Below are 12701 nucleotides of genomic sequence, written 5' to 3' on the forward strand. Positions count from 1 at the left end.
GGTCGGTTTCTGCACCCCAGGAGTCCAGGTCCCCTGTGCGGGTTCCTGCAAGGGGAGAAGAAAAAGTGTCTGGGGGGAAAACGACGTGATTCACAAGAGCCCAGTTGGACGGGGCATGCACAGGGCCTGGCACCAGAGTGGGTGCATCCCGGCTGGGCAGGGGCAGGGAACGGGGCTTTGCTTTTGCCTCTGCCCCTGCCTGGTTGCATGATCTCAGGCCACTGGCACTCAACCTTTTTGCCCAGCAGGCCTGGTGGGCAGTGCCCAGTCTGTCTAGGGGCTGGACTTGCTGGTGATCCCAAGCCGGGTCCAGGGTCCCCCCAGTTAACTGCATGGAGGAGGGCAGGGGGCATGGCCCAGCCCCAATCCAGCAGTGTGGGGGGTGGGGAAGGGGGCATGGTCCGGCTTGGACCTGCCACACAGGGTTTGGGGCTTGGTTGTGAGCCAGATGCCATGGCTCCATGAGCTGGATTTGACCTGCGAGCTGCAGGTTGGGCACTCCTTTCTTAGACTCCTTGTCTACACGCACACGGGGCTTTTCGGAGCTGCCATGTTTGCCGCACACAGCGTGTTGGTACAGCACCTAGCGTGCCGGGGCCCTCGCTTTCATGGTGCCTGATCGGCCCAAACGGGGATCTGGCTAATTAATACCTGATGCCCACGATTGATGCATTTATGTAGAGCCCTCGTTGTCATGGCAGCCAAGCTCCCTATTTAAAAACTGTGGGCTAGCTTTCCAGCTGGCGGCATCCCTTTAAGGCTCTTCTGAGCGTGTTTTGGAGCCTGCCTGGGAGCTGAGCCTTTGGGAAGATCCAGTGCCAGGGGCGTGTGACAAGTCCTTTGCAGAGCTGGCCTGAAGCCCCGTCGGCACCAGAGCTCCCCTGTAGTCTCACGGCTGTGAGGATCCCTGATCTGCCCCGGGGAACTCCTCAGACGGCCTCCAGGCAGGAAGGCAGAGGGCCCTGGGGATTTCCAGCTCCAGCGGGGCTTAGATATCCAGCAGCTTTGGACACGCTGGTGGGAACCAGCTGTCCTAAGGCCTGAGCGGGCTTTTGGCCACCAGCCTGAAGGCCAGGACGCCCCGTGCCCGTTGGAAGACTTGTCTGTAAACATTGGCACAAGAAGCTGAAGTGTTGGCCCAGGAAAGCAGTGTGACATCTGAATGGCCCCTGGGCAGGGAGCGCGGTGGCTTTGGAAGGGGGTGCTGGCTTTGCTCTGCAGAGCAGGTTGGTGATGCTTCGGAGCCCTCCTAGGTGCGGACTGGTCCCAAGAGGCCTGAGGGCCTGCTGCCCCGCTCCCTGCTGCGGGTGCCTTGCCCTCTTGGAAAACAGGCTCCTGAGCCACCAGCTGCCTTTTCAAGATGGCAGTCTGCTTGCAAAGGACTCGGTGTGCTCCAGCTGTGTCTGGAGGGCCCTGCAGATCTGCTGGGAAAGGTCTCGGGTCCTGCTTGCTGCTTGCTCAGAGACTGGGCCCTGCAGCAGGAGCGTGTGGGAACGGCTGGGTGGGGAGGGAGGGAGCTGTGAGCTGATGCCAGCCGCCTGGACGCGGCAGTCCCCGCCTGTGCCGCGTGACTATCTCGTGCAGCTCAAAATACCCCTCCTGGGGGAGGCTGAGGAGGGGGGCTCTGCTCCTCTTGCAGCCCTGGTGGGGGCTTCAGGCAGTGGGCGAGGCTGCCCGTCTCCTCCCGCGCCAAAGGCCATGGTGCTAGACCTTAGGGATAGCACCCCTGTTTCCAGGAAGGAAACTTAGGGAGGCCTGGAGCCCCCACCAATGCTGGTGCCATGCCGTCTTCCCCCTTCAGAAGTCCCAGTTCGTGCAGTTCGCCGACGTCTTTCCCCTGAAGGAATTTGGCTACAAACCGGAGCCGGTCCGGTACCTGGAGGTGGTCGGCTGGATTGAAGTGGTGGCCGGGCTGTTGCTGGCATTCGGGCCCCAGCTCCTGCAAGAGATTAGCAACTTTGTGCTCACCATCATCATGATTGGTAAGGGCGAGCTGGGCACAGGCTTAGGCACTGCCCACCGGCCGGGTTATTATGAAGACTCCTGTACCCTCTAGGATGTCCCTGACATCCTGAGCTGGGGAATGAGGGCCAGGCAGGCGTCCCCTCTTCTGCTGCCTCCAGGGACCCCTTGCCAGACTCTTCCCATGGCTTCACTGGATAAGTTTGCAGCCCAAACCAGCTCTTTCCTTTGCTCGGTTTTCAGCTGGGAGTTTCCCTTCCTCCCCGATAGCCTCCGCGCACATCGTGGAGGCGGGGAGGAGTCTCCCATTTTTCCTTATGTATGTATTTATTTATATGGTTTATTTATACTTGCCCACAAGGGATCAGGGGGCTTACAGTAAACCAGTGGCTCTCAACCTTTTAGGCCTCGAGGCACCCCTCACTGGACGAAAGGCACCCTTCCTTGCATGTTATGCATTGATTGGCAACCAATTTCAAAAGCTATCTTATCTAGTACAGTGCTTACCTAGTTGCAGAGGGGCTGGGCAGTGGGGGTGGGGGATTGGCTAGGCAGGGACAACCTTGAGCCTGCTCTTATCTGCTTCTCTCCTTGCATGTTGTGGCCCCCTTTCAAAGGATCTGGCAGTGCCCTGAGGTCCCCTGGTTGAGGATCACTGCTGTCAGAGAACAAGACCACTGAAAAAGGGCAACTATACTAAATAAAATAACAAACTAAAAGCAGGGACCTGAGTAGCAGCTCTGCTTAACTTTGGCTGCTGCGTGCCTGTCCAGATAGGAAGGTCTTGCAGTTCTCTGGGGCGACAGCCAGACTCGGGCTGGGGCGCATGTCGAGGAGGGAGGGAGCTCCAGAGCCGAAGTGCAGCTCCGAGTAACCTCCCACGTGGTGTCACCAAGTGGACTTGTCCCGCTGATCGTACCTGCAGCGTGGTGCTCTCAGCTGACTTGAGGGATCACGATGGGGCATAAAGGAAAAGGGGGTCCCTTAGGTATGTAGGGCCCAGGCTGTTTAGGGCCTTATAGGTCAAAACCAGCATCTTGAATTGCACGGGAAAGCTACTGGGAGCTGGTGCAGACACTGGGGGGACGGGAGCTGTGTGCTGCTGGTGACTGCTTGCCAAGCTGAAGCCAGGTAATATAGGGGCTCCCCTTACACTGGGGAGCAGCCAGGAGAATTTCATCTGCTGCTGAGTGAGGCCCAGAAACCGTCCCATGGCCTCCCAGCAGCAGGGCTTGGAGGAGGTCTGTGTCCACAAAGTAAGGGTTAAAAGCAGGTATCTGTCTAGCAAGCCCTTGTGTCCCTATGGAAGAGGGAAGCAATGGCTCAAAACCAGAGCCTGGATTCTCAGTCCTTGCCTGCAGCAGGAGTTGACGTTTGCAGTGAGCCTTAAGTGATGGCCCTTTGATTGCGGGCCGGAAATTGGAGGCTGCTGGAATTGGGGGCCAGTAGATGTAACTTGAGAGACCTTCATTTCAGAGCTGATCGTAATGAAACCTGCAAGCCCCCGGGCTGAGCATGTGCACATCTGATTCCAGTCATACCCTCCCCTTACCCACTGGGCCCTGGCTTGGGGGTCAGTAACAGAACTAGGGGTGTCAAGACTATAGTCCCGGCCTAGCTTAGTCCTGGGGAGAGATGCCAGGGGGAGACTGGCAGACAGCTCAGAGCCACGTGCCATGTTGTGCTGCTGCACGGGAGCTGCCTGCCGTGGGACTGGGCGGAGGGAGATGGTGTAATCTGCTTTTTCCCATCCTGTTAGATCGGCCCCTGAGGCAAGGAGGGGGCAGGCAGTGCTGCCCGGGCGTGAAGGGCCCTGGGTTTACTGTCTGCAGGTGTTCGCCACGGTTAGCTGCCAGGAAGCGCTGCCTATGGCTTGTGCGGCACAGTCCCCTTCCTCACAGCCTGCTGGGCTAGTAACGCTGGCTACCTGCAGGCTCAAGCGAGCAAAGAGAATAGCTCGGAGATGAGCAAACTGCCCCCACACACTGCACGTGTCTGCCGACTCTGAAGCGTAATGATGACACCTTGAAGCCCCGGCACCATTTTGCACTGAAGCTCTTTGGAGCTGTGTGCTTCAGGCTCCAGTTCTACCTGCGCCTGGCCCCGTGAGGAGCGGCTCTGAGTTCTTTAATGGACCAAATCCTAATTGATTGATTGATTGATTGATTGATTTTCCCCTACATGTTTTCTGGTTTTTGTCTCCCCAGGTTCCATCTACACCCTCCTGGCGCTGAAGGAGTCTATTGCCATGTGTGCCCCGGCCACAGTCTGCCTTGGCCTCCTGCTGCTGCTCAACATACGAGGGAGGGAGGGAAGGGCCAAGCCAAAATTTGAGTAACTAGAAGAGCAGAGTGTGGGTTTGGTTGGTAGGAGGTGATGGTATGATTCCCCAAAGAAGGATGGCGAGGACCTCACTTCCTGCCAGTTCACATGCAGCCGACATCTCTTTTGTTCCTGGCAGGCCCCGCTGGTGGACCTGGTGCTGAATAACCCATGGGGTTGCTTCTCCTTTGGGTGGACCCGCTGCCTTTCTGTACAAGGGAGACTGGGAGCAGTTGCCCCCCTGGTAGCTTTGCATTGAGGGCAGTGGCTGGATGGCTTCTCTGTCTTGATCCCTGCACCCCCCATCTCTCCTCTTGGGGTGCAGCATAACAGGAGCTGGGCTGTGGCCCACACCCTGTGTGATGCTGTGAGAGCTGGCGGAAAGCCCTGGCAGTTGTCCTGAATGGGAAACAACAATGTGAGCCCCTTTTCATGAGCCCCTCAAGAGGTGGACTTAGCTCAAGGCCCAGGAAACCCTCAGTCCCTCTGCTGAGGCTGCCAAATTGTGCTGGGGGGGTCCTCTAGGAGCTGGGCTGAGATCCAGTGCTAGGCACAGGGAGCCATCAACCCCTGGCTGGGTTTGAACCGCCGGCCTGGAGGTTCTGGACAGGTCCCTCCCAGCTCTGACTCCGGTGGGCTTTGCACTGGCTCTGGGACGGATGTGGTGCGACCGACGGGCCTCTTGCTGGGACCTCCCTTCTCAGCCCTTCGTTCTCCCCGAACCAGCCGCAGGGGTCCCAGTGCAGCCCCATGCTCCGCTCCCAGCCCAGTCCCCCTTGGCTTCCCCTCCTTGTGAGCCAGCCCTCCAAAGCCCCCCGCGCCGGCCTGTTGCACTTGCCTTCCCTCTGAACTTCCCACGGCCCCGCCTGTCTCTGCTAGGCCAGCGGGAGCCCATCTGCGTCCCAGAAGCAGCCAGGCTTGGAGACCAGCATGAAGACCCCCAAGGTCCAGGCTTGACATGCCACCAGCTTGGCATCTTCTTGGGGGGCTCTGTATGGGGAGTGGCATGCCCCTGCTCTATGGCTGACAATCCCACGTGGCCAGCCTGGGGGTGGCAGCGTTATGGGGTTGGCGCTGTGCATGTCCTGCAGCCTCTGACTCTTAAATAAAGCCTCTCTTTCTAACCTTTCCTCCAGTCTCACCTTTCGCATCGGGCTGCTCGCTGGGTTGGCCAGGGCCTGTGGTGGGGGCGATGGCGCCTTGTGGGGCTGCTGCAGAAGCAAGGCATTCCTCTGCAGGGCAACGGGGAGGTGCAGCGGGGAAAGAGGGTAGAAGGGCTGGGCTTGGGCAGGGGGAGCCCACACCTGTGACCACCCCGGGAGCCCCCGCTGACTCCCTCCTGGGGTCACGGTGAACGGCAGCAGCTGCCGAGCGAATAAGTTTGGGCACTTGGGGAGGGGGGAAGCCCCAGGCCAAAAGCGGAAGAATGCAGGGCATCTTGGCCGGGGAGCCGCTCTGTCCACATGCGGCTCTTCGGGGGCCGTGCACAGGGCTGCTCGGCTGACCAGCAGCAATGCATGCTGGGAAGCAGCTTGCAGGGCGGCAGAGGTCTGCGTGGGTGGGAGAGGAGGCAGACCCGGGCAGCCTTGCCAGCTGCAAATGAGTCACTGCCGCACAGCTCTGAGGGGGCCCCTGCGCCTGCTCGGCGCTGGCTGCGCCGTTCCTGTTACAAGCCTCTTGTTCCCCACCCCTGCTGGGAGAGGGGCGTTCTGTGCAAGCCCCCTGGGTGCAAGGACCGTGTTCCCTTGCACAGCCCTGGCGGCCTGGGAGCCAGGGGGTCAGCCCTTGTGGGGGCTGCACTTCTTCCAGGGGGGAAGAGCTGCAGCTAGTCAGACCGGGATGGGCATACTCAGTGCAATGGGGCCATCCTGCACGGGGCATAGGCCCCTGTATCTCAGAGTGCCCACTGGAATATGGGTCCTGGGGCCCTCACGAGGCTTCCCCCCGACCCTGGTAACCACTTCCTGCAGGGGCTGAGGTTGGGGTGCAAGGAGTGCCCTGCTACATGGGCCATCGGGGGCAGGCATGCTGCATCTCTGGGGGCCACCAGCTAGCAGAGCTGGATCCCCTGGGGAAGGGGTGGTCAGGCAGGCATCCTCCTTCAAAGGGGAAGCCCGTCTGGCCCATGCCCTGGCAGCTTTCACTTGCTTTTCTTCAACAGCCCCCAGCCCAGCTGAACAGGATCCTTTGTGACAGGTGTGGTGGCAGCGCAGGACTCGGGAGGGCAGCTGCTAGCCAGGGGGTGGCCCTCTGAGATCCAGGCCCCGGTGAGCCCGAAGTCCAGGCTTCCCTCCCCTCTCACCTCCATCGCTGGCAGCATTCCCAGCATATTTCCCTGGCTCCTGTTCTTAAAGGAGCACCATCCGCCTCCCTTTCTGGGCAGCTGCCTGGGGGCTATGCAAAGCACCATGAACAGGTGTCCCTACTCCATGCCCCCGGCGCCCTGCTCCAGCCTGGCTTGGTGCTAGCCTCTGCTGAACCTGGCAGCCCCACGTTGGGCAGCCCAGGGCCGCTGGGGCCAGTGGGCAAGGTGGGGGGCTGCTGCCAGGGCTGCATGGAGGCCTTGGAGCCACATCTCCAAAGCTATCAAGCCACTGCCTGAGCCTGAACCTCCCTGGAGGGCTTGCAATTGGAGCAAGAGGCCCGGGCACAGGCTGCACTGTTCTCACAGTTCCCAGAGCGCTACATGTGCCCTGAGCCCTAGCAGGCAGCCCTGGCAAGGGAGACACACACTTGGGCGGGAGGCAGGGGCTTCCTGGTAACTGATTCCTGCCCAAGTGCATGGGGGCTAAAGCCCGCAGGCATCTCCCGGGGGCCGTGGCATCCCAGCACCAAGCCCAGGAGCCGGCCCTGTGCACCCCACGGCTCTCCAGTGCCTAGCAGGGTCCCTTGGCCCCTGTGAGAAGACCTGGGTAGAAGCCTTCCCACCGGTTACAGCGATGGAAACCGTTTCTACCTTGCAGCAGAAGAAACCAACCTGCCCTCTCCACCCTGTATCTGGAAGCAGGAGATGAGAGGAAAGCCAGTGCTCGGAGGCAGATGGAAAGGAGACGCAGCCACTGGGGGGGCGGGCGGGAGCCGCAGAAAAATGTGCCTGGCCACCTGTCACAGATCTGGGGAGCAAGTGACACAGCAAACCACCTCCTCCCCCTGGGCCAACGGCTTGGAGCCGGCTCTGCTGGGCTGAGGCTTCTTGGCTCTTCATCCATGTGGGTTTATGGCCCCCATCCCCTCCCCGTGGTTCGTCTGGGGCAGGGCACCCTTGCCCACCCAGCGCTGCTCCTGATCCTGTCCGGCACACAGGAGTCAGGCCAGGCTTGAACCTGTAGCTTCACATTCGCACTGGACTCGTGTCACCGGTGGCCCTGCAGCCTGGTGATGCAGAATCAGGCCCACAAGCACTGAACAGACCAGGCTGCCTGCACAGAGCCTGTTTGATTTCTGAGGCTGCAGAGGGGGAGGCAATTCCTGCAACGCTGCCATGTCCCAGAGAGAGTCTTTCCTGTCCCCCACAACCCTCACCTCGGAGCATGAGCTTTCTTACTGCTGTCATTGCGCCCTTCAGGCTAAATCCTGCTGCGGGAGCTGTGCATGGTGTTTGGGAATGGACCAGGTGTCGGGATCTGGCCTCGCAGGGAGCCTTTCTTCAGAGACTCCCTGCAGCCTGGAGTCCCGCAGGTCAGTGTCCCAGAGGCACAGCCCCATCACTCAGCTAGCTGCTCCTCAGCGCTGCCCACCCAGCCCAAAGAGCTGCTTTCCCCCCACCATTGCAAGGCGAGCAGCTGTGCTGGGGGTCAGAGCAGGACGGGGTCAGGGCCGGCACCTTGGAGGTGCTTGCTCTTGGCTTCAGAAATGGAGAACTGAGCTCTGGGAAAGCTGTGGGCAGCACAGTCTCAGAGCAACCTTTGTGCCCTCCCACAGGGAGCGGGACCTTTTTGCTCTAAGGGGCTGGGCCCACTGGGTAATGTACTTTGCAATCACTCAGGGGAAGGCAGCCAGGAGCAGAGAGGAGCTCTGGGCTCTGCTCTGGACATGTGGTGGCTGTTGAAATCCCCTGCTCGACTCCAGGGGCTGCGGGGGGCTGACTCATTACCGAAACAGGAAGGACTGTCTTCTCTATGTCTAGCATGCAGCGCAGGGCTGCAGAGGCTGGGAAAGGAGATCTTGAACATGCACAGCCCCCAGCCCGTGCCACAGGCCCCCACCGGCTCCCACAGCTGAGGAGCTCAGGGGTCTTTCATGGCCAGGGGGCTCCTGACGTCCAGCTCATGACAAGGGGAAAGGCGATGCTTTGACGTCGGGACTGTGTAAGAACGGCAGCCCCTGGACTGGCACAGCACGCCAGGCTTTCCCCGAGCAAGCCCAGAGCAGCATTGGCTGCCTGAGTCTGCAGACAGCCTGAGGCGTCCTGCTAAGGGACTGTCGCCTGTGAGCCCTGGGGGCAACCTTGAATGCCCAGAGATATTACAGCTGGTCTCTGTTCGGGTGGGACCCGATGGTGTGGGTGAAGCTTAAGGAGAGCCCTGCTACTTTTCTGTCTGCGGCTGGACCTGTGCCGGGGTCAGTGGCATGTTTTTGGCGTGCACGTGCTTTTTCCAGGCCGTGCCCTGCTTCGGTGCAGATGCCGGGTGCTCAGTTAGGATGAAGCTGCAAAGCGCGGTTGGAGGACCCTTGTCCTAGGCGGCATGGAGCACTTGGCCCGTGCGTGCGCTTGCGGGGCAGCTCGGGGCTGATTCTGAGTCTGGCCTTGAAGCCAGCCAGGGGCAGACCCCGGAAGTGCCCGCTTCAATCAGAGCTGCGCACGGGGGAAACCTGACACCACGTGGGCACACTCAACTTCCCCGTCCGACTCCAGGGCGCTCGAACAAGCTGCCAACAGCTGCTCAGAGTCCCCAGATGCCTGCTGGTCCTACCAGTGCCTTCCCTGCCTGCATCTCTCTACTGATACAGGGGATCTGCACACACTGCCCTCGGCGTACACCTGAGGGCTGCTTGCTCCCAGCACGCAATTCCTGCACCCTCCTTGCCCACTGAGCTGTGAACTGCGATAGGCAGCCCTTGCGTTGGCAGTCGGGCACCCATGGGTGTGAGTAGTGGGGTGGTTTTGCCTGCAGTTGCAGGGCACCGGACGCTGCTTCTGGAGGCCCTTTCCAGCCTTGCGATCCTGTGAATCCTGGGGGGGAAGTGTGGGGTTTCCATCCACTTCGGGTAATGGTAGGAAAGAAACTGCCTGTATGACTGAGAGTGGGTGTAGGTGAGAGGGTGGGGGCCAGGTTACTATACCTAGGGTCTTTCCCCGACTCGGCCCGTGGGTGAGTCACTCTCCTGCTCCGTGCCTCAGTTTCCCAGTTGGTGGAGAGGGGGTAATACCCAGCTCCCAAGGGTGGGTGGGGGGGATGTCTGACTCCTTTGCATCCCATTCCCCTTCTCAGGCCCCAGTCCTACTGTGAGCTGGCTGGGGGCAGAGCTCAGGGGGGCCTACAGCCCCTCAGGGCTCATCTCTGTGCCAGCAGGTGCCATGCTGCTTTGTCTGTGCAGCAGGGGCGGCAGGCAATGAAAGGGGCTTTTATCCCTGACGCCACACACGGGCCATTCATTGCGTTGGCTCCGCGCTGCCCGGCTCCCTCCCGCTGGGCAAGATGGTGTGGGCGTGAGGGCTGCGCCGGTGACACTGGGGTCTCCTCCACCTCCTGCTCCAGCATCCCGGTTACCTCGTGCCCTGGATGCCAGGCTGGGCTGTGAGGGCCCATTGTTCCCACCTGCCCCCCATGTGGGGTAGGCGTGTGACGTGCCAGCCAGCACGGGTTGAGCCTGTCTCCCAGCGGCCCCAGCCCCCCGAGCTCTGCCGGCTGCTTGGGGAATCCCCAGTTACATACATGCACAGGTGCCCTGCCTGCCTCCAGCTGCCCCTGCCATACCAGATGGATTAACCCTTGCCAGAGCCGTGGCTCAGGGGCTGGGGAGGGCAGTCGGCTCCCTCCCCCCACAGCACAACCCAGCCAGACGCTTTAAGGCCTCCCAGAGACCCGGCTCAGCCAGACAGCGAAGCACAGCCGAGAGGGGAGCACGGCCTGCCTGGGAGCCAGCCTGCCCTGGTAAGACGCCGGCTGGGAGCAGCTTTCCCTGCTCCAGGCCTTGGGCAGCATCTCCTGGGAGGGCATGTGCAGACTTGGCCACGCTTTGGATGGGGCCATCCTTGAGGCTGGGGCCGAATCCTGATCTCCTCCTCTCCCAAGAGAAGCTGGAGGGCTGTAGCAGGACAGGCTTTGGGAGCTCTCAGTGACCTGAGCTTACACCAGTGCATGCCTCTCATGCAACAGCCCTGCTGCACAGGGAGGCCTGGAAAGCCTGTGACCTGCTGTGGACAAGCTGATAGCACTCAGGGATGGGAAAGTCACCAGGATGTTCGGTTCCTTCCCTGCTAGGTGGCACCCCCGCACCCGCCCGAGCTGCTGTGGGCTGGGCTGAGCTGCCACTCTGCTGTGACCCTGAAAGCGCTGGCTGCAGGACGTGCCAGGGAAGCTCTGCTGTGGCAAGGGGAGCCTTGGCTTTTGCTTCCTGGGCAGGGAAGGAGGAAGGGAAGAAAGGCCAGGGGCAGAGGCTGCAACACCCACCTCTTGTATCGTTCTCTGTGCTATGCGTGACCTGGCTGAGTGCAGATGAGTGTGTGGATGACGGAGTTTGGGCTGGATCAATTGAGCGGTATCTATCTATCTATCTATCTATCTATCTATCTATCTACCTTTTTGCTTTCCATCTATCTACTGTATCTGTCTGTCTGTCTTTCTCTCTGTCTATCTGTAACTTCCCTATCAATGATGTTGGAAGAAGGATGCATCACCTTTGCAAAGTGCTCTAAGATTTACTGATGACAAAGCAGGCTGCAAGGGCCAGGTACCATTATGATGATCTATATCCCAATCCGAGTGCTGCAGCTGCTTAGCAAAAATTGCTCAGGCCGAGGAAGAATCTCAGCAGAAAACAAATCTTTTCTTGTTTTGCATCGCAGCAAACTCCCTGTTCCTTGAATGCATTTGAAAATTCAGCCAATGCAGGTAAGAGGCTCATGTTGGTTGTGTCTTCATGACATATAATGAGTGTTTGGTGCCTCCAGCCGGGGTCAGGCTTTCCAAAGGAGCTCAGCAGCCAATGCTTATTGAGTTAAGATGTGTCCAAAGCCCGGCCCAGATCAGAGTATCAAGTCTTCAGCAACCCAGCCTGGGTGCCTGGCAAAAATCAGGCCCTGGATGTCCGATGGAAACCTTGCAAGTGTGGAAGCTGGTGATCTGAGTGCGGTTACATTGTAAAGTCCCTGATGGCCTAAATGCTGGGACATAGAGATCCTTCTCTGGGACACAAAGCGGTTCTGTCTCTGGCACTCAGGGAAAAGGGGGAAAGCTTCGGGAGGGCAGCTGAGCTTTTTTTCAGACTGGTGAGTGCCCAGCTATGTCTGATGGCAGCATGTGGTCTCCAAGCATACAGTGCTCTCACACCCAAGAAACCCTGATTGCCTACTGCTACTTGTGATGACAACTCAGCAGGGGGGGTTAACCCTTTTGCCCAGTCTGATCCCCTTGCCCAATCCAATCTGCAGCTCTGTTTTCTGCAGGTGTGGTGTCTGCGCCTTCTCTGATCTGTTTTCATACACCGAAGCTGTCCTTGCCACTTTTGTCACTTGTGCTGTAGTTTGGCTGCCTTTGACTTAATTCATGCAGAAGGTAAGGTAGATTTGCATCTCTCTGCTCTTTATTCATACAGGATAGAGTTAAAAGTGACAAAAAAGAAAAAGATTTCAGAGTTGAGGCAGGGAGAGAGGACTTCTTTAAAAAAAGAAAGAAAGAAAAAGAGGTAGAGCCTCTATTTGGTTGCTTTCAGAGTCATTGCAAATTTAAAGAGCAACTAGAACACAATCAAGCCAGGTTGTTTTACTTGGCCATTTAGGTTTTAATGGCCGTAGTTCACAGTTTGATGCTCTTCGCTGGCCTGAAAATTTTAACTTAAGGGGACCTTATGAAAGCTCTCTTAGTACAAATTTGAAATGTGTGAAATTTTGTGTATCCTGATCAGGATTCCCTACCTCCTGCAGGAGGCATTTCACTGGAGCAAATTAGTGAGGTTCTGCCTAATATAAATTGTGTCCTATTGGTCTTAATTTTATGAACTCTTTTCAGACAATTCTAGAAGGCTCCAAATGTACAAGGTGTGTAAAATAGTGGGGATGACAGAAACATCTTGCATAAAGAACATGAAGCACGCACCCTAGTCAGTGTCTTCAATAAGAGGATACTGCTGCTGTCCTCCCTGTAGTGGTAATCAGTGGTTCCCAGTCAGGACCAAGGCCTTTTCTTCTGGGCTTTATACAAGTCAGTCCTTTCCCAAACAAATCCCCAGTTCTACAGGAAAAAAAAAGTGCAGGC

The 12701-nt window shown here is 58.6% G+C and overlaps 1 protein-coding gene across 1 annotated transcript; it reads left to right on the forward strand.

The window, feature by feature from the left end:
• Positions 1-448: 448 nt before the first annotated feature.
• Positions 449-5408, forward strand: TMEM35B (transmembrane protein 35B). Its single transcript, XM_019547536.1, has 3 exons — positions 449-574; positions 1802-1982; positions 4170-5408. The coding sequence occupies exons 1-3, from the start codon at positions 449-451 to the stop codon at positions 4298-4300; spliced, it is 438 nt and encodes a 145-aa protein (XP_019403081.1). The 3' UTR covers positions 4301-5408.
• The last annotated feature ends 7293 nt before the right edge of the window (positions 5409-12701 follow it).

This window comes from Crocodylus porosus, unplaced genomic scaffold (assembly GCF_001723895.1).
Source record: "Crocodylus porosus isolate Cpor-Errol unplaced genomic scaffold, CroPor_comp1, whole genome shotgun sequence".
NCBI lineage: Eukaryota > Metazoa > Chordata > Crocodylia > Crocodylidae > Crocodylus > Crocodylus porosus.

Excerpts from the sequence above, each read along its gene's own strand:
- TMEM35B (XM_019547536.1), top strand. The coding sequence starts at position 449 with ATGCCATGGCTCCATGAGCTGGATTTGACCTGCGAGCTGCAGGTTGGG. Across the intron at positions 575-1,801 it reads TTGCCGCACACAGCGTGTTG|AAGTCCCAGTTCGTGCAGTT; the intron begins GTACAGCACCTA and ends TTCCCCCTTCAG. Across the intron at positions 1,983-4,169 it reads GCTCACCATCATCATGATTG|GTTCCATCTACACCCTCCTG; the intron begins GTAAGGGCGAGC and ends TTGTCTCCCCAG.